This window comes from Leptinotarsa decemlineata, unplaced genomic scaffold (assembly GCF_025532065.1).
Source record: "Leptinotarsa decemlineata unplaced genomic scaffold, Ldec_3_MD MMD2_tig00026345_RagTag_RagTag, whole genome shotgun sequence".
In the NCBI taxonomy this organism is placed as follows: Eukaryota; Metazoa; Arthropoda; class Insecta; order Coleoptera; family Chrysomelidae; genus Leptinotarsa; species Leptinotarsa decemlineata.
In genome coordinates, this window is record NW_027412696.1 from 698,402 (window position 1) to 718,996 (window position 20,595).

Genomic DNA, 20,595 nt, shown 5'->3' on the forward strand with positions numbered 1-20,595 from the left:
GCAACAACTCTCACTACATGACATCCCGCTGCTAGTCTCTTACATAAGTAGTCGACATGGGAATCAAATTTTAGATTTTCATCAATGAAGAGCCTTAAAAATTTGTTATTTTTCCAAATTTTCAATTTTTACATTTTCCAAGAGTACTTCCCCTATGTTACATCTAAAGGTGACCACATTTGTTTTGTCGATGTTTCACCCTTCTTATGTCGACAATGATTTGATTAAGTAAATTTGAGGCGATATTGCTATGCCAGAGGATAGTTGTGTCGTCAGCAAAACATGTGAATTTACCACTTATGTCCACATGGACTAAGTCATTGACATAAATCAGAAACAATACCAGTCCCAAAACGGAACCTTGTGGGACCCCACTGCCAATGAAACGTTCCTTGATGAAATTCCATTTAATAGAACATTCTATCGCCGATGAGAAAGGTATGTCTCAAACCAAAGTAACGCAGATCCTCTAAATCCGTAAACTTCTAGCTTGCGAAGAAGTAGCATGTGGTCTATATGTATGTATTTATGTTCTCAAATGCCTTCTGTATTGTTACTCTGAAGACTTTGTCAGTAAGAAAATCATCTTGAGACAATAAAATACTTGATTTGGATTGATTGGCCTAGGAGAGATGGCCGGTATAGTGATAGAACAAGTTATAATATGTCTTTTATTATACTTCAAACACTTTTACTCATTTAAAATACTCTTGATTTTCAATAATCTTCGCTTTTCTTCATTCTTATCACTTCTATTATACCCTAAATTCCCAAATTTAATATTGGCAGATGGTATCCACTTTTTTGTAGAGTGCCTTTCATTTCTCATATTGAAAGAATTCATTTTTGTGCCATCTGTTTGATTGTAATCCATCAACTTTCTCCTAGGAACATGTCGTAGAGCAATTTCCCAATTTCCTGTCTTCTTCGCATCCAGTAATATTGATGTTACTTGATTGAGGGTGAGACTTTTTCCAGATCCTGCTCCCCATTGAAGGAATCTATCTAAAGGCAGTTTTGCCATCTTTAAACCTTCCCTCTTAGCTTTGGCTAATGACAGTGGTTCACTGTTCATCTGAAAACAAAATAGGTTATGGAAAAACTATGTTCATTTTTCTATGTTTATTGTATTATATAGCTAGAAACCCTCAATAAAAGTATTTATTTTTCCAAATTAAATACTTTTATATATACGCTGATCGGACATTGTTCGAAAAATCATTTTTTAAATTAATTCAATTAAATTTTGGTTTCCGCTATTTATATTCTAATTCCTAAATTGAGTATAATGGTACGTTTGAGTGAGACTGAGACAATGGAAATATTGATGATGATTGGTTATGGTGAGATGAAGAAAACTGAAGACACCAACTTGGTTGGTATAATGCATATCGAGAAGAGTATTGCAGTTACAAGTGATTGGAAAATAGTGCTTGTTTTGGAGAGAAAACCAGATCAAGAAAATCTCCCGACTCTTAGAAATATTATTGAACTAGTATAAAACTAAACACTACAACAATTGAATAATAAGAAAATTATCATTGTTTCATTTTGCATCAGGAATATTGTTGTTACCAACTAAAATGATTGTGCTGTTATAGTCCATATATATTTTCTCACATTGAGAATGCCTTTCTTTAGACAGTTGATGTCAACTTATTTGAAAATTGAAAGTTTCTAAAAGATTTGTTAGTTTTGATTTTTTTATCTTTTTTTATCAACCCTTATTCCTCAATAACAAATTGAAATATTATTTAAGTTCTTTCCTAATAAATTATATATACTATTAATACTACTTCATTGAAATAGGTTCTGGAATTTCAAGAATTGAAGACCTTTTCTTAGAGATACAATACAAGTGAGTTATTGTCCTTCAGGAATTTTCAACCCCTACTACATATGATAGAAGGAAGAGGTAAATACTAATGTTATTTGATATATTTTTTATTCTGTAAATTATTAAAAATGTAAGGAGTGTATGAAAAAACTTTCATTTGCTTTCGAAATATAAAGACAAAATTTGTAATAACCATGGTTACTGAAAAATCGGATAAATTCCTATTTGAATTTTATTCTAAGGCAATAGCATTTCTCGACAATTTTAATTATTTGCCTTTCATAATCAATTCATTATTGAAAATAACTTAAGGATAGTGAATATGTCAATTGAAATATGAAGAACGTATTCCAAAAACACTTTGTGAGATTTTCACTAAATAGTTTTACAAAAACGCAACACGTGTTTCGCCATACAATGGCTTCTTCGGGCTTGTCTTTACTAACTATATTCCACATATTCAATGCTTGATATACCTAATTTTACGATTTGAAGTACCTACATTTCAAGTACCTGAGCTTATGTAAATTACCTGAGCTTATGTCTCGGTTTCCATATTTGAAAAAATATTTAGTAACGGGTTATTATTCAATTCTAATTGATCATTCAGTAAATTACCCAAATTCTTGAATCTATTGATTTCTAAACGTTCTAGAAGATTGAGTTTCAAACTTTTCGCTTCTAAATGTAATATGTCGTATTCATGATTAAACTCATGTTCTACTAAAAGGTGGTTTGCAAATGTGAAATTGATCTTTTTATTTACAAAACTACTTCTATGCTCTTTAATTCTTTGGGAAAATGTTCTCCCTGTTTGCCCTGTTTTGGGCAAGAGCCACAAGTCAGCTTATTTACTCCTGATCTATCTGACACCGAAGTTTTGTCTTTCAATAAATTTACTTAGACTATCATTTGTTCTGTAAGCTACGTTCATGCATTCTTTCTTTAAAAAACGGGCAATATTATTGGTGGGTTAACCCAAATATGATGTTATCGCACCTTGAATTTGAAATATAAAGATTATTCGAGAAACATATTCATTTCAATCATTTTTCTCTTTCCCTTAAAGATGTAGTAATAAATCCAATAAGATATTACCTTATCAACAATACCACCAATAATATATACAGCTTCGTGGTCAAATTCTTGGAGTTCTTCTCTACAATGTGGGGTCAAGTAGACAAGCTGACTTTTAGGAAAAATATCTAGATAGCTACAAGAATGAACGTTGAGTGGAAACCAAGGTTCATATAATGTAGGCATGAATTTGTTAACGTATTTCATCAAATCCCCTCGTTGATTAGCGTTGCAAAAGTATAAATCAAAAGGATCTGAAACAAATATTTTTTTTAGTTTTCACAAATAAGATTACATGAACGATAAATTCAACCGATTTTAATGTAGACTTCATTCTTTTAACAACTTGTCTTGTTTCTAATTAGCGATGAAATTAAACAAACTCAACTTCTTGTTTTTGGTTCTCAATTTTTGATATTGATTGATTAGAATATGAATATGTTTTCTGCGAAAGAAAGGTTTTGGCTTTGTACTTCTCGATCTTGATACAAAAAATGTGGGAATCCTCCAAAGAAAGGAAGGCGCAATCAATTTCAAAAATTCACTCCATACAAAGATATGTAGATCATGCAAAGAAGTAACTTTCAGACACAAACTGGAAGAAATAAACTCTCTCGGAACGGCTATTTTGATATAAACATTGAATTACACGAAAGAAAAATACTTTCGAAACGAATACTTTTATATGAACGCTGAATTATACGAAAAACATTATTTCTATTCTGTTTGAACTCCAAACATTCGTAATGTAATCGAATCAAATATCATTCACAGAATAGAAACAATGTTTAATTCAGCGTTCATATAAAAGTATATGTTTCAAAAATATTTTTCTTTCGTGTAATTCAATGTTTATATAAGAATAGCTGTTTCAAGAGGGTTTATTCTTCCAGTTTGTGTCTGAAAGTTACTTCTTTGCATGATCTACACATCTTTGTATAGAGTTAATTTTTGAAATTCATTGCTTTCTTCCTTTCTTTGGAAAGCCAAAACCTTTCTTTCCCAAAAATAAATCTTTCCTAAAAATATACCCTTTCAATGAATTTGTTCTCCATAAAAAATATATATGATATTGAACGAAAGTTATTTTTTGTTGAGGAAAATCCGTTTTTTATCGACCTCTTTTGTGTATTTTTACAATCTGAAAAAACATTAAAATTATAATGGATAATTTGAAAGGGTTATATTTTTAGGAGTGATTAATTTTTGGGAAAGAAAGTTTTTGGCTTATTTTCAAATTAATTAATCTTTCCTTTCTTTGGAAGATTCTCTCATCCATTTTTTTGTATTATAATGGATAACTTTATACAAAAAAGGTCGATAAAAAATATATGATAAATAACACGCATTCAAGGGAATTTATACATGGAGACATGCATCTATTCAACATGGCAAGATTTCTGGAATATTTTAATTCTTGGAACCCGAAAATCCAGTTCACAATAGAGAAAAAAGACGGGACGGGAGAGTGGCGGACTGGAGCATGAAGTCTACAGAAAAACAACCTATATGGACAGATATATGAACAAGCACTCCAATCATCATCCGCGACAGAAAAGAGGGGTTATTGAAACTCTGGTAGAGAGGGCAAGACTTATCTGCAAGCCGGAAGGGCTACAAGATGAAAGGTGTCATCTGAAGAATGTGTTTCTGGGTCACAGATGAAACGAGGCCGAAATCAACTGAGCCCCATGACCCATACAGAAACACTCCACAGCAACACTGAAGCGAACAGCCAATGGAAGAACTTTTCTGCCTGATATAAGACTCAAAAATGAAACATATATTACATAACTCAACTAACAAAAATGTTTGAAAAATAATCTTATACTGTACCAAAAATCAAACTTTCATATACGGAGGTCAAATAAATTTCATTCTTATAACTATAGAATACACAAAAATGTGCAAAATCGTTTAAAAAAACGATCTTGAGGGATATTGTTGCTAATTTGCGGTTGATTTTTTTTGTTTTGGAAAATACCTGTTGCATTAGGCCATTAGGTATATATTTCTAATACTAACTTTTGATTGATTAAGACTGTTGAAGACTGAAAAATACCAGAGCAACCTAAAAATATAATTTTACTTACCGTCATGAAACCTGTTCTCAGAAAATAAGAGCATGAGTTGTTTAGCACAGTTTAAATTTTCTCTTCTGGTCATATTGCTATCATAACCACAATCAATCACCAATTTCTGACCAAACATTATTGCTTGAATTAGTCTGTTATTGTACATTTGGTTAATGGTTGTATCGTATATTCGTAGCAATATATTGTTATGTTGAAGATCATGTTGCAGAGCAAAGTCTTCAAATGTTTCATCGATTTTTGGCTCCTGGCTCTTTTTTTTCTTAAGTTCTTCCCACTCCAAACGTTTCTTTTCTTTTTTTGCCTACAAAATTATGAATTAATATTTATTATAAAGAGATCCTTTATGTTTCTTAGCGTTTTTTAAAAGTTTTTAACATACCACAATATGAAAATCAAGAAAGATACATCAATGAAGAATCTGCTGAAATGTAACAAAGGGCAAACTGAAAGTTGAAGGTGAAATTTATGAATACAAGTTACAAATTGGACCCTTCAGTTTGACTTTCATTATACTGATTACACTGATAATATATATATATATATATATATATATATATATATATATATATATATATATATATATAGCAGAAGAATTAGTGACTGTATATATACAGATAGAGATTTTATCGAGTGTGTATGATACAAATCAAGAATGAAATAATTCGTGGACACAACACTCATAAATATACCAAAGCAAAAGCATAAAGAGAAAATTACCAAGTCTAATCCGAATTGTTCTCTCGTCAAGAACAATGTTTACCATATCAGAAGAAAAAACTTAAATATGAAACATATATTACATAACTGAACTAACAAAAATGTTTGAAAAATAATCTTATACTGTACCAAAAATCAAACTTTTATATACGGAGGTCAAATAAATTTCATTCTTATAACTATAGAATACACAAAAATGTGCAATATATATATATATATATATATATATATATATATATATATATATATATATATATATATATATATATATATATATATATATATATATATATATATATATATATATATATGATGGGCCAAAAGCCCGAAACACGTGTCTATGGTTTGCCACTTTCATGAGTGCTATGTCCGATATTAACTTCTGTTTCTATATCAAGACACTCAATAACTTTCATATTTGTATAATTTCCTGGACCCGGATGTCACGCAGGTAGCTATAGCTGCCTCCGTGGTGATTTTGATAGTTTTCTTGTGAACACGAGATCTATCAACTGAAACCACAAATGTGCGGTTGGCTCCTGTTGGTGGCTCCGTGCATTTGTATTTCTTTCTTTTGGTAACCAAGTGTTGCCCATCCTTACACTTGGCTGCACCATACTGATGATGGGCCAAAAGCCCGAAACACGTGTCTATGGTTTGCCACTTTTATGAGTGCTATGTCCGATATTAACTTCTGTTTCTATATCAAGACACTCAATAACTTTCATATTTGTATATATATATATATATATATATATATATATATATATATATATATATATATATATATATATATATATATATATATATTTCCCACTATCAAAATCGGAAATTAATTTCGTTTGGTCGATACGACCAAACGATAGACCGGTTTCGGGGTATTTGCCCCGTCATCAGTACCGGGCATAATCTCTTCAGAACGGTGTGAACCATCTGAGTATCACGACCAAATAAATATAATTCCAGCTGGTCATAGAATCTCTCTGCAGTTGATTCAGTGATTCAGTGTCTACTGCGCAACCTGCAGACAGAGCCAGGAAACAACTCCACAAGGATACTCTGGGGTGTATGTCGGAATATTGATTAATATTCCAGAGAAGTGCATTATGACATGCTCAAGGTTGCCCCTTTCCTCTCATGCAGACCTACGACTTTGTAGGTACGTGTGGCAGATACCCAACGGAAAAAAACAACAACTAACCCAGCTATTATTATTATTACTTATGTCGCGCTTTTCATAGTGGGAAATAACTTGCGACGAGTCTTCCAAGTCGAATATGTTGCACAGGTGCCTGATGGTTTTACTTCAACTCTCTGCACAGCATTAGCTGGGTTAGATGTTGTTTTTTCTGTTGGGTATCTGCCACACGTACCTACAAAGTCGTAGGTCATATCTGTCTGATTTTCTGGACCTGGATGTCACGCAAGTAGCTATAGCTGCCTTCGTGTTAATTTTAGCATATCATGACTTATTGTAGTATTACAACACGATAAAAAGATGTGTGACAATTTAAAAATTGTATATATTCCTCAAAATCATACAGAATAAAATTGGTGAACCTGCAGAAAAATAATCTGAGATATTTTGAACATTGAGATAAAATATCTTCAAGGACGTCAAAGGCTAAAAAGTATAGTTTTGCAACTTTCTGATAAAACATTTAAGAAACATATGAGATAACAAAAAAACTTGAGACGAGTTCCATTGAAGAAATATATACTTTTTACTTTATAAAATTCATTTTCTTTTAGAAAACTTTTCACCCTTTTTTCAACTAAGAAGCATTAGCAGTTCTATACCTGTGGAATGTTCTGGATGATTGATGTATAATGTAAACTATATCAATCTAATATTTATCAGAATACACATTATTAATTTTTCCATAACATTTTCGTTATGTACCTTAAATATTTTGAAATAAGTTCAGAACAAAACCAAGAACAAATATATAGTTTGCAACTAAATTGATTTTTAGATATGAAAAAGTACTCCTTGGTTATTTTATCGAATAAATTATTAAATTTAGCTATTATATTGGGTTCTGTCCCCACCTGTCCATCTATTTCGATGGCTATATTTTGATTTGGAGTGATTTTGATTGTGAGCTCATTTACAACTTGCCACAAACACACATATTATTTTCTCAGTTTTGTATACAATCCTAATAGTACATTTTATGTTTTTTATTAATCAACTCAGTATGCTTCTTTTTTTCAGACATAGTCGCCATAATTGGTTGAGACCCCCACAAAGTATATAGATCTACAGATTGAGCTGATCAAATCAAACCCTTCAATGTTTAAAATTTTAACGGCATTACACTCCAAACCAATTTCCACAAGGCAAAGGTAATATAAATAATTGTAACTCTCTATATCAGTCATACAAGTAATTTTTTCAACACAAATTGTAATAACGTTCAATAAAAATATATTTGGAATGAAAACTAGCCTATTCGAAAATCCTTGTGTTTCATAAAAAATCATGATATGCAAACAAACGACCAAATATTTGAATTTGTGGCCTTTTTACAATCACGATTATTTATTGTTATCTTATCAGATAAGGGCAGATCAGGATACTTGAAATTATGTTTTTCAGATGCGGTTTCAGTAGTTATATTTCTTCTAATTTTGTTTTCAGGTCCACTTTGATACATGCAGTGAAATTTGTTTTGGAATTTCCTTTAATAGTCTATGTTACTTCCAATCAAAATATGAATTGATTGACCCTTTACTTGATAAAAATTATCCATTATAATAATTATGGCATGCCAATAATTATTCATATTCAAAATTTACCTGCTGTGCAAAAACTGATATTATAATGGTATTTCAAATTTTATCAGTTATCTCGTTTACTATTAATTAATTAAGTGAGGTAACTACTACTGTTATATGTGAGAATTTAGTCCAATGTCTATTACTACCAATGAAACTAAGATGCTAACGAAACACATCTAGAATAAAAAAAAATTGTGAAAATTGTTCAATTATTACCGTGAATACCAATCACAAGTTTCCTCCGCCTTTGATGGATCCTTTTCCAGAAGACCTCCTTACAGTCTTATTCACACATATTGTATTACTTATTTTATGCAAGTTGTTTCTCGTTCATCCAGTAGCAGGTTTGACTGCACTGATGAAAGTGCAGGTTTGACTGCAGTGATGAGAGGTAATACCTCGAAACCGGTCTGTAGGTGATCTACTCAAATAATTTCAGCAGTCTTGCTGCTGGATGAACGAGAAACATTTGCGAGACCTACTCTACCATTTATTTGATACCTTAATCTCTGTAAGGTATCAAATAAATGAATTTGAAAAAGAAATAATCAGAAAAATCATTTACTTCTATACAGCTATTCACAAAAGGAAACTCACCATGAAAATGATATTTGAAGCTGTTAAAAATGAAAAGGAAACGAATTTTACAGCAAGTTTGATACTTTTCCAAAATTAGACAATAGAAAAATGTCAATTGAGAAATTTGACATCAAATCTGAAGGCATTGAATATTTACTGAAATTAAAAAATTTAGGAAGGAGGGACGAACCATAAAATATTGCAATGAAACCTACATCCCCAGTTCCCATACGATACCAAAGACTTGAAATGGTGGAAAAAATGAATTTTTAAAATCTCCGGCGTCCAAACAAACACATCTTATCATCTTATCATTCGTGCATTCGTACCTGAGGCCTTAAACATGTTCACATCAGGAAGTAAAATCGGCCACTACCATGAAAAGTAGGAATCTACAATTCCTAAAAAAATGCGTTTTAGTTATGGATAATGCCTTCTACCACAATGCCCCGGTTGACTCTAATCCAAATTTTTCATGCAAAGAAGCAGCGATGCAGCTACAGCTAATGGAACGAGGTATTTCATATAAAACCAATGTTTTAAAAGTTGAATTGTATTCTTTATTCGAAAAGCATAAACCAGCTTATGAAAGCATAAACCAGCTTATGAAAGGTATATTATTTACAAGTTTCTAGTAGAACATGACATTTAAATACTGCGTCAACCATCATACCTTCCAGAGTTGAACCCCAAGAAAAAATATGGGCACTAGTAAAGAATGAAGTAGCAGCCGGTAATGTCTCATTCAAACTAGCTGATATGCAAAAGCTAACAGAAGGGAAATCAAGAAGTGACAACTCAAAACTGGCAAAACATTATTTGCAAACATATTATGAAGATTGAAGAAGAATATCACCGACAGTGAATTAGAACTGTCAGCAATGAAACAAAATACAATGAGTTAGGTTGCCAACTATTGCAATAATAAAATTGTGTAATTTCAACTTTTTATGTTGTGTAATTTCAATTTTTTATGTAAGTAGCTACTAGTAGTTTTCTCATTTACCTATTAACAATGTATCATTTACTTATATCTTATACAATAATAATTTCTAATAAACCAATCTTCAACTCGGTCAGTGTGAACGAATAGTTGAGTCAACGCTTTCAGTTTTCACTTGTATAGTTTTGTGTTTCTTACTGTAGACGTCATAGACGGTAAGAAAATTTAATACAGTTTCTACCGCCGATATATTGCTGAAATATTATCACTCGTTTTATTAAAAACGTATTATTCATTGTTCAGTATATTGATTTTTATCCTTTAACTCGTGACTTGTTTTTTGACAATATAATTGAGTTCTGAGTTTCAAGAACGCCAAAGACGTCTCTGCAACCTGATGGTCTTCAATTTAACAGAAAGTGACGACGAAACCGGAAAAGTGAAAGAGGTCTAAAGACGCCTCTGCAAACTAACCTGGTGGTCTTCAATTTGACGTAAAGTGACGATGAAACCGGAAAAGTGAAGGAGATATTAGGTAAAATCGTGATCTCCCCCCCCCCACCATCCTTGGGGAAAATGAATTCCAAAGGGGCTAGAGCACTGAGTCTACTTTTGACGTTCATAACATTATGAGGAATTGAAGCAAACTTAAAGGTCAGAACATCTATTGATGCTCTGACCTTTATTTAACAACAAATCTGCGTGAGCAGAAGCTTTTGAGGAACGAACTGAAAAACAAGGATGAACAACGGAGAAATCGACATTGGTATAAGATTTGCAAATGGCTGTCCTAAAAAAGTGAGCACAAATAACCCAAAAATCTAAATTTACCTCCCATACCACTCTCACCACAATATATAACTAAATCCAAATTTATTATCAAAATGTTCACAGTCTTCAAAAAAAACTCAATCAACTGTATACGAATGAAGCCATAACTTCCCTTGACGTTCTTGCATTCACTGAAACGTGGCTGAACAATAGCTTTGCAGATGTAGAACTTGGCCTAGATGATTATATTATTTATTGATCGGAGCAGAAAAGCTCGGCAAGCAGAGGAGGAGGCTCCCTTATTGCTGTTTCCAGAAACATCTCAACTGTTACCTTTCACTAATGAAATAGAACAACTGTTTGAGTCAGTTGACTGAACAGTATATTTTTCACTTCTCTCAGCAACGGACAAATATTCAGAGTTTGCCAAAGATTTAGATAGACTACTTGAGAAATATATGAATATATCAATCTTGATTCTACGCGACTTAAATATTCCGAAAGCCAATTGGTCCCACAACGATTTATATTTTTTAGCCACACCACTTGTTGGTTCAAGCAGGACAGAAATTGAAGCGGTTAATGTTGTTTCTAATATGTGCGCCTTTTACAATTTATTTCAGATAAATAACGTTCACAATTGCTATGGTTCCGTGCTGGATTTAGTTGTAACTGATAACCTCGACTCTTTGTGCACAAAACTCGATGAATATTTTATAACACCAGACAAATATCATCCCCCTTTATTAGTTAGTATCAACAAACCTTCAACTAATAATATAACGCCAGTGATCGATGGGACTATGATTTTAAAAACGCCGATTTTGAATATATCCAATATTATTTGGGTTTTGTCAATTGGGATCAATTGTTACTCAACAAATCACCCCAAGATATGCTTAATATTTTCTATACATATTTAATGAATACATTTACCATTTTGTACCAATAAAAAAAATCAATTGAAAAATTTTCTAGATGGTTCTTATCTGATTTGAAACGTCTCATTTACTTGAAAAAGGAACCCCATTCGAAATTCAAAATAACGGGGTGTCCCACTGATTACCTAAAATTTTCTCATTAACGCTCAAAAAAACGGCAAAAATTGATTATACAGCCTTCATTAATTTTACTGAATATACGCCAATGACTAATATTAAAGCATTCTGGAATTTTGTGAATTCCAAACGTAAGCATAATAGTCTACCAGATGTGATGTATTATGGCGGGAGAAAGTGCAGTAAGGGGATAAATGTATCCCCTTATACTTTTAAACACGTTCCACTCAGTAATGTCACAGGTTTACTCCTAGGCAGCCCACTTCTGGTAACTGGATATCCTTGTCCTCCTGTAGTTGACAAAATTTGCATCCGGATGTCAAGCATGATATTCTTGAGAGGCTACCTGCGTTTCCGTGACTCTTTCCTTTCCTATGTCGAATTTCAAAATCATAAGTTTGTAACTTTTAGATCCACTTGGCTATTTGTTCTTCTGAGGTTTTGAAGTTGAAGAGCCACCGAAGTGGTGAGTGGTCTGACCTGATCAAGAATTTACAGCCATATAAAAAGGAGTGGTAGTGATTGATCCACCCCTTTGGCCACTGCAAGGAGCTTTTTTTCTCGTGACGCAGTAATTTCTTTCGGATTTTCCCAGGAACTTCCTAAAATAGCTAATGACGACTCGTCTTATTCCATGTTGAGAGGTAGCCGTGTCGAGTATAAACAAACCCTCTTCCTTTGGATATGCCAGGACCGGTGGGTTGGTCGAATGCCTCTTCAGGGCAGTAAATGCTTGCTGACCGTCTGGGACCAAAGTAAGGGAGTTCTCCTTTCAATCAAGCTATGCAGCGGCCTGGCAATTTTTCCAAAGTCCTTCACGAAACGCCGGGAATAGCTATAGAGTCCAAGGAAGCTTCTTACGTCTTGCTTGCTCTACGGTGTTGGCCATTCTTGCACTGCCTTTATTTTCTCTGGATCTGTTTCAACTCCCTTTCACGACACAGCGTGTCCCAAGAAATTACCCTTTATCTATAAGGGGCAGCATTTCTTGGGATTGATCTGCAAATGAGCATCCCGCAGCCTCATGAAAATGTCCGTCAACATTTTTTCGGTGACTATAATGTCACCAAGGTAGACCAAGCACGTTTTCCAGGTGAGTCCGTCCACCAACTCCATCAAGCGTTCAAATGTTGCGGATGCATTGCATATTCCGAAAGGCAAAAACTTGTCGTGGAAAAGGCAGTCTTCTCTTTATCCTCGGGGTGAACAGCCATCTGCCAATATCCGCCTTTCAGATCTAGTGTTGAAAACCATCTGCATTCAGCCAAGACGTTCAGGGTGTCATCTTTTCTGAGAAGAGGGTAATTGTCATTTCTGGTGACATCATTAGGTCTCCTGTAGTCTACGCAGAATCTCGTCGATCCATCTTTCTTAGTCGCCAACACAACAGGTGACAACCAGGGGCTGTTTGATTCCTAGATTACTCCTTTCTCAAACATGTCCTTAACGATGAATGAAGCTTCATCCTGCTTTGCGAAGGGGGTCGTCTCGGTGGTTGGCGTATGGGCTTAGCATTGCCAGTACAGGCCCATTGCAATATTGTCAAATGTTAGTAAAATCTTTGAAAAAATAATATACAATAGACTGATCACTTCTTCTTCTAAGTCATATGCAGAATGGATTTAGAAGAAAGAAATCTACTACTCGAGCTAACTATCAAGCTCTGTGTAAGTTAATTGAATGTATCAATAGTAAAAAGGCTACAACAGCTGTCAATCTGGACTTGTCCAAGGCTTTTGACAGTGATGACCACTGGTTACTGATCACAAAACTGTCGTTCTACGGTATCAGAGGGCTGCCACTCGAACTAATTACGTCCTATTTGAAAAATAAACAGCAATGTGTTATTGAAAGGGATACTGCTGGAAATCTAATGAAATCAGAAATGCTATATATTATAAGAGGTGTACCCCAGGGGACAGTGTTGGGCCCACTATTATACATTCTTTACACTAACAATGTGCCTGAAGTTGTTGATGAATACATGGTTCAGTATGCCGATGACTGTTCTGTGGTTTTCAGTTCAACCGATCACGACTACCTACAGGCAAATATCTTTTTCAAGCTAAAGATTCTGGAGGAGTACTTTACATGACACAATCTCAAACTGAACAAAAATAAGACACAAATCATATCTTTTACCCAAAACGGCACAAATAATACTTTTAGTGATGGTGTAACTATTTTAGAACCAGTAACCCAACTTTCCTTTCTTGGAATTATAATTGACTCAAAGCTGAACTGGAAGAGCCACATAGATAAAGTGGCAACAGAAATGTCAAGGTACTGCTATGCCCTGAAAATAATAACACAAAATATATCCACCGAGGCTGCTATATTAGCATAATGGTTATATTCAGAGTCAGATATGGCATTATATTCTGGGGAATGTCTGCACATACACAAAAAATATTCGTATTGCAAAAACGGTGTCTCAGAAAAATATTCAACCTTTCTCAGAGAGAAAGCTGTAAAAAAATATTCGTAGATAAAAAAATATTAACACTAACAGGTCTCTATATTTATGAATCTGTGGTATTTGTCAAAGAGAATATATCTCTTTTTGCGACTCATAATAGGAACCACACCCACAACACGCGAAACAAAAATAACCTTTTGAATCTTTCTTATTAGTCAGCGGGCTATGCTTGAAGACTGGCCGTAAACAAATCTAAAGTAAATGGAACTTCAAACGTTCAAGCCAGTCTCTATATACCTACACAGTAAGTTTAATGGACTGACGCCTATCAGAAAACAACTACTCCCCTGGCTAATACCACGAAGGGTGTTGGATTATATCCGACAGGCGTCAGTGCAGGAATTTTCACAGAAAATGTCCTGCATATGCAATTGGCAATACAACTGAAAGAGTCGACCTTCAATTATGGAACACGGGCACACTTGCAGACCGGTTTCGGGCTTATTAGCCACTCATCAGTGCAAGATAGTGACCATCATCGACCTAAAGTCAATGAAGTTCCATTTACTTTAGATTTGTTTACGGCCAGTCTTCAAGCATAGCCCACTGACTAATAAGAAAGTTTTTCTTCCTTATTCAGAGGAATCGGGCAAATTACGGATATGCAGTTGGTTAGTACCTCGTCCACTAGATGGAGCGACATTTTGTGATGTTCGCTTCAACGTTGGAAGAGGAATGAAATACTCTGAAGGAATTCCGATTTTCAATTGTGGAATATCATTGACTTTAGGTCGATGATGATCACTATCTTGCATTGATGAGTGGCTAATAAGTCCGAAACCTTTTGAATATAAAGACACATTTGACCTATCTTCAAAAAAATATACCTTTTTCAATCATGAATATTTATAACAAGGTACCTGAATCTCTCAGAACTCTGTTTTCTGTGATCATGAAGAATAAATTGAAAACTTTGCTTCTCTCCAAAGCTTATTCGCTGGAAGAATTCTTCAATGATAATTTAAACTGATGTTGTTCGCATTGAATATTTCATGTGGTATCATTCTGCATTGTGATGTAGTTTAGTCTCTTTTGAACCCTACATGTATATGTTCGTGTTCTGTATCTAATATAACAATATTACATTAAGTATATTGACTGTGATAACCTTGTTATTTATACATCTGTGGCCATTTATATTCTTAACCAATATTAATGATATTGCCCCATGATTTTTTACTATTTCTGTAATGTTTACTATAATTGACATGTTCTACACCTGGAAAGATTTTTTAATACAAAGAACTAATAAAGGATATCTATCTATCTATTGATCCGATATTGAACTAAATCCGTTTGACCAATGAATTTGCCCTTCACGAACATATCGTTCTCCTCCTCTACAAATTGCTCTACGTTTTCCTGAGAGAGTGGATGAGTTTCTTTGTGGGTTGTTGAGCACGCTGTAAAGAGACTTCTTCCTCGATTATGGTGATTTTCATGATCGGTTCGCAGGTGCCTATTACTTGTTCTTTCTTGAGTGACACCCTGTTTTTATTAGGGTTGATTATTCTTACTGAAATGGTCTGATTGTTTCCATTTATCAGAGATCTGGCCACAAAAATTCCTGCTTCAGAGCCGTTGGATGGCTCTATGAATGCTGTGCCCAAGCCGCCAGGTCCAGTAATGTCCGCTTCCGTAGACAACTAGGCTGTTACTGTTGTGTCCTATAGTAGAAATCGAATACCTGGGGGATTGGGATGAAGCAGCCAATGTACCTCTCTTTACGCTGGCTGAATTTAGTTTTCCGAATCCCCGATGTTTTAGTTTGGGTCGTCGAATGATCCCGAACGCCAGTCGGATGCTGAACGTAATAGACAGTCCAGCCTTAAATGTCTCTCTTTGCTGCAGTTATAGCATTCAGGCCGCTCTATTGCTTTTGGGGGCAGTCCCATTCACCAAATACCACTAATCCAGTGGGTGAAGTTATCAGGTGCTTCTGGATAGGCGAGTCTTACTAATCTTTCGAATTCAGCCCCGAACTCCTGCAAACTCTCGGTTGGACCCTGAGTTCCCACCTTCAGTTGAGCTTGGTAGACTTGTTGAAGGTGTTTGCCTGACCTCAAAGCTGATGTAACTGCTTCAAAATCCTTCTGCCTATTGACTGTAATATTTTGCAGAATTTTGGAAGCCTTTCCTCGTAGTACCAGTATGAGAGCTGTTGCTTTCTCCTCATTTTTCCACCCGTTATTTTTGGCAGCAGCCTCAAATTGACTATGAAGATTCGCTCGCCATCTAAGGTTGAAGTTTTAATAAAATTACTGCTTGAAGGGAGAGATGACGTTTCCGATTTGCATTTTTTCACAAGAATACTCTTCGGCTTCGGTAATTCTTTCCGAAGTTCCCAGAAAATCTCTTCATTTTTTTTTGTCGACTCCTTCAAGCTTTACTTCAAATTTCCTTTCAACCCCCTCAAGATTCTCATCAACTACTGAAATGCTTTCCAAATATCCCTGTACCTTCCCTTTACTCACTTAAAGATTTTAAATCTTCAGTCCATGTTGTTTTGCACAACCTAAGGCTTTTGACTGTGCTGGTGACCAGATTCTAATGACAAAGCTTCCATCATTATGGTTTCAGAGATGTTGTATTCAAATGGATAAAATCCTTGTCAAATCGTTAAAAGAAAAATATTCACATATGTTGTACCGCAGAAATCCTTACTAGGATAAAGGAAAAAAAAACTCGAAACTCAACTACCTGGACATAACTATCGGATATAACCACAACAAAACACAATTTCAAATATCAATACACAGGAAACCTACACAAACAAGCTCCACCATAACCGCAAGTTCAAACCACCCACCATCACACAAAATGGCTGCCTATAACGCATTCATATACAGAATGTTGAGGATACCACTTAGCAATGTGAAGCCCAGAACAAGGAAAGGAAAATCATATACCAAATAGCGAACAAGAACAGATACACCCAAATTAGAAAATAGAATCAAACAAAAAATACAGAACAAGGCCCAAACTACTCCAATAGATAAAACACAACGATGGACTGCATTCACATACGTAGATAGGTCACCAAACCAAAAAACTAACAAACATCTTCAAACCCCTGAACATCGACATCACATACAAACCAAATACAAAAATAACACAACACAAAAAATAAACAGCTATGAAAAAGAAGAAGACAAAAACCTAAACGGAGTGTACAGCATACAATGCTCGGACTGCAACAAATTCTATAACGGCCAAACCAAGAAAAAACTGAACCAAAGGTACGATGAGCACAAAAAGGCATACATAAACCCAATAACATATAAATCAAACCTCGCAACACACGCCATACAAAACAAACATAACTTTCCTCCACCAGAGAACTTCTGGAAAAACTTACATCCATAAAATCAAAAGTCATAAGTCACTTATCGAAGAACAAATACAAATCAAAACACAACAAGACCTAACATTCAATATACTACACAATACAATACACATTTCTAGAAACAGTGAACATAGAGAAAATCCAACACAAAGGATAGTACCTGATGTAACCCAAATACAGGCAAATTTACTTGCAGTACCTGCACTAAAGCGTTCTAACCACATAAAAGAACAAACAAGAGAATGAAACGTTCAGTTTGAGAAGAGCCAAGAAGATGATAGCACAGCCACATAGAAGTTATAAAGCTTCAAATTTTTTTTGTGACATTTGTGATGTATATAGGGGTTTAAGGGTTAACATTGTTTATTATTTCAGTTTATTGTATTCATTTGAAACTGCAGTAACACTAGTTACGAATACAAGTGGTAAAAAAACATAGAAAGTTTTATTTCTCATTTTTCAATATTATTCACCATTATTTAATAATCAATACTAATTTTTAGGAAAAATGATTCAATAATATTTGAATTTTTTTTATATTGTTTACATTTTCCCATCTGTTTCTGTTCGGAAGGGTTGGAAACTCAATTATTTGGAATCCTTGAAAATTCCTCAGCATAAGCATTGTGGATGTAACCTGCTAAATGACTAAGCCGACCCAGTCTATTCGCCGGTTTTCAGATTAGCGTACCCACATTGTCACTGGTAAACAAAACTCAGGTACTCAGTTAAGGACCGTCTGTTGATACTTACAGTGGTGTATATACACACACCATCGTTACCGTTGTTAATTATTTCAGTTTATTGTATTCGTTTGAAAATGTCCTTATGGGACAATATCATTCACCATTATTTAATTACCAATATTAATTTTTTGTAAAATAATTCAATAATACTTGAAAGACACTAAAATTGCAATTCAACATCCAGTTTTCTTTCTGCTTCCATTACGACTCTATTGTTATGATATTTCCTCTTAATGTGAGGTCTAAATTAGAATATGGTTTTTTGTATGGTCGCCATTGCAATGCCACAAATCTAAATTAATTTAAAATGTTTAATATCGTTTTTTGAAGTGTATTTCAAATTTTTTTTATCCAGATGAAAGTAATCCATCTGGGTTTTATACTACAATTGATATGGAAGTCCAGATTACATAAAAAACTTCATGGATGATTTCACTTTATGAATTGCTGTACAACAAAGTAGATGCTTCAGATATTTCATATCAGACAAATTATTACAATAACAACTGACTTTAGATAAATTGTCACACATTTTTTTAATGGAGTTTATAAAAACATTTGAAAAAGATCGGTTTCAATAAACTAAATGGAGAGTATCTTGTAAATTTTCACAAAATTAGTTTTTATATAGTATAAAAAGTATAATGAGAGGAGTGGTAGCAAGAAACAAAGCTTTCAAAGTAGTGATGTTTGTTTTCACTACCAAGCAAAGCTGAGCTGAACTAAAATTCACAATGAGGATTAAACAAGAAAAATTAAATGAAAGTTCTGTATTCTGTGAAAATATCTACAGTAGACAAATCAAATTCTACATTATGCAATTATGCCAAAAGAGAGCCCTTTATACTTGTTTCCATTGGCCGTTTTTGTGACTTCAAATTAATAATCAGAGAACAATATTATGAAAGTTTAAAAAAAATAGCTTGACTCCCAGATACTGAAATTGAATACTTTTCAACAAGAGAAATAAATATTATTATTATCCCATTTAGCATACCAGTTTATTTTCAGTTGTTTTTGATAATTTGAACAAGAATTCAAAATATCTTCTTCTTGCAGATCGGGTGGGTAAATTCAAAGCTTCTTTCCATTGTTCACTTGAGAAATATGATACTGGTGGTACAGCATGTCCTTCTTGCCTCAAGACCTCTGCCTCCAGAATTATTACCTTGAGTTTGTTTTCTAAATCCTTATCGTTTTTTACAATGGCTTCATAATCAATCTTCAATTCTTCTTTATTTTCTCCTGAAAAAAAAATCATTCTGTAACTTATAAACAATAATGTTCCAATGTTAGTATGAACTACGATGTAACCATTATAATTCTCACCCTGAAATGAACATAAATTTTGTTTGAAATAAGAGTTTCTTGTTTTCAGGAAAGTTAATGGATTTTTATTGGGGCTTACAGCCAAAGGCGAATTCCTCAACTTTCCAAATATTTCCTTGCAGCAGCGACCAAATGAATTCATATCTATTTATGAACAATACATATACATGTATATTTAATAAAATGTACTTTCACTACAAAGCGAACCTTACAAAAACATACAAATTCTGATACATAACCCCAAACCCCACTAGTAGACAGCTAAACATAACCCAAAATTTCTCTGTCTCTTCTCTTCTTGGTTCTACTCAAACAAGAAGGCTTAAAAAACCAGCTAAACTTTACAACCAGGAGAGTCAACAAGCAATGTAGACACGGTGAGAGAAATAGCGTGATTTATTTGAAGGGCTTTATACAAAAAGAGATTTTTTCTTGTTTTGAGATACTGAAAATTGAAAGTTTTAATTTTTTCTGGAAATAAAGTGATTAGAATTTCAAGAGATTTCACTTCAATCGGAGATTAAACGTGTATTAAGGACTTAATGTGACATACAGTTCTTTTGTAAAATATAATGCAGATTTTCACTTGGAGACTTAAAAAAAAAGATTTTTTTTAACAGATTGTAATATATAATCCAAATCAACATTTTTATTATACAAGCCAAAACAAAATACTACCACTTAAAATAAGTAAACCAAAAAAAATTCTACTTATAATCTTCAGCGTCTGATTGATCTTCTTCCACGATTTTCTTTTCTCGGGAAGCTTCGTCCAACACCTTATAAAATTCTCGATTTTCTTCGTTTTCTATATACTGTCTATATATTGGCTA

The 20,595-nt window shown here is 33.8% G+C and overlaps 1 protein-coding gene across 1 annotated transcript; it reads right to left on the reverse strand.

Annotated features, from left to right (window-relative positions):
* Positions 1-657: 657 nt before the first annotated feature.
* On the reverse strand, positions 658-20,023 carry rswl (tRNA methyltransferase roswell). The gene is made up of 5 exons (XM_074183811.1): positions 19,763-20,023; positions 19,431-19,678; positions 5,008-5,311; positions 2,936-3,168; positions 658-1,075 (listed from the first exon to the last, which is right to left on the reverse strand). Exons 1-5 carry the CDS (start codon positions 19,902-19,904, stop codon positions 692-694), a joined length of 1,311 nt encoding a protein of 436 aa, XP_074039912.1. The 5' UTR covers positions 19,905-20,023; the 3' UTR covers positions 658-691.
* Between the last annotated feature and the right edge of the window lie 572 nt (positions 20,024-20,595).

Excerpts from the sequence above, each read along its gene's own strand:
- rswl (XM_074183811.1), bottom strand. The coding sequence starts at position 19,904 with ATGAATTCATTTGGTCGCTGCTGCAAGGAAATATTTGGAAAGTTGAGG. Across the intron at positions 19,679-19,762 it reads AAATTTATGTTCATTTCAGG|GAGAAAATAAAGAAGAATTG; the intron begins GTGAGAATTATA and ends TTTTTTTTTCAG. Across the intron at positions 5,312-19,430 it reads AAACAACTGAAAATAAACTG|GCAAAAAAAGAAAAGAAACG; the intron begins GTATGCTAAATG and ends ATAATTTTGTAG.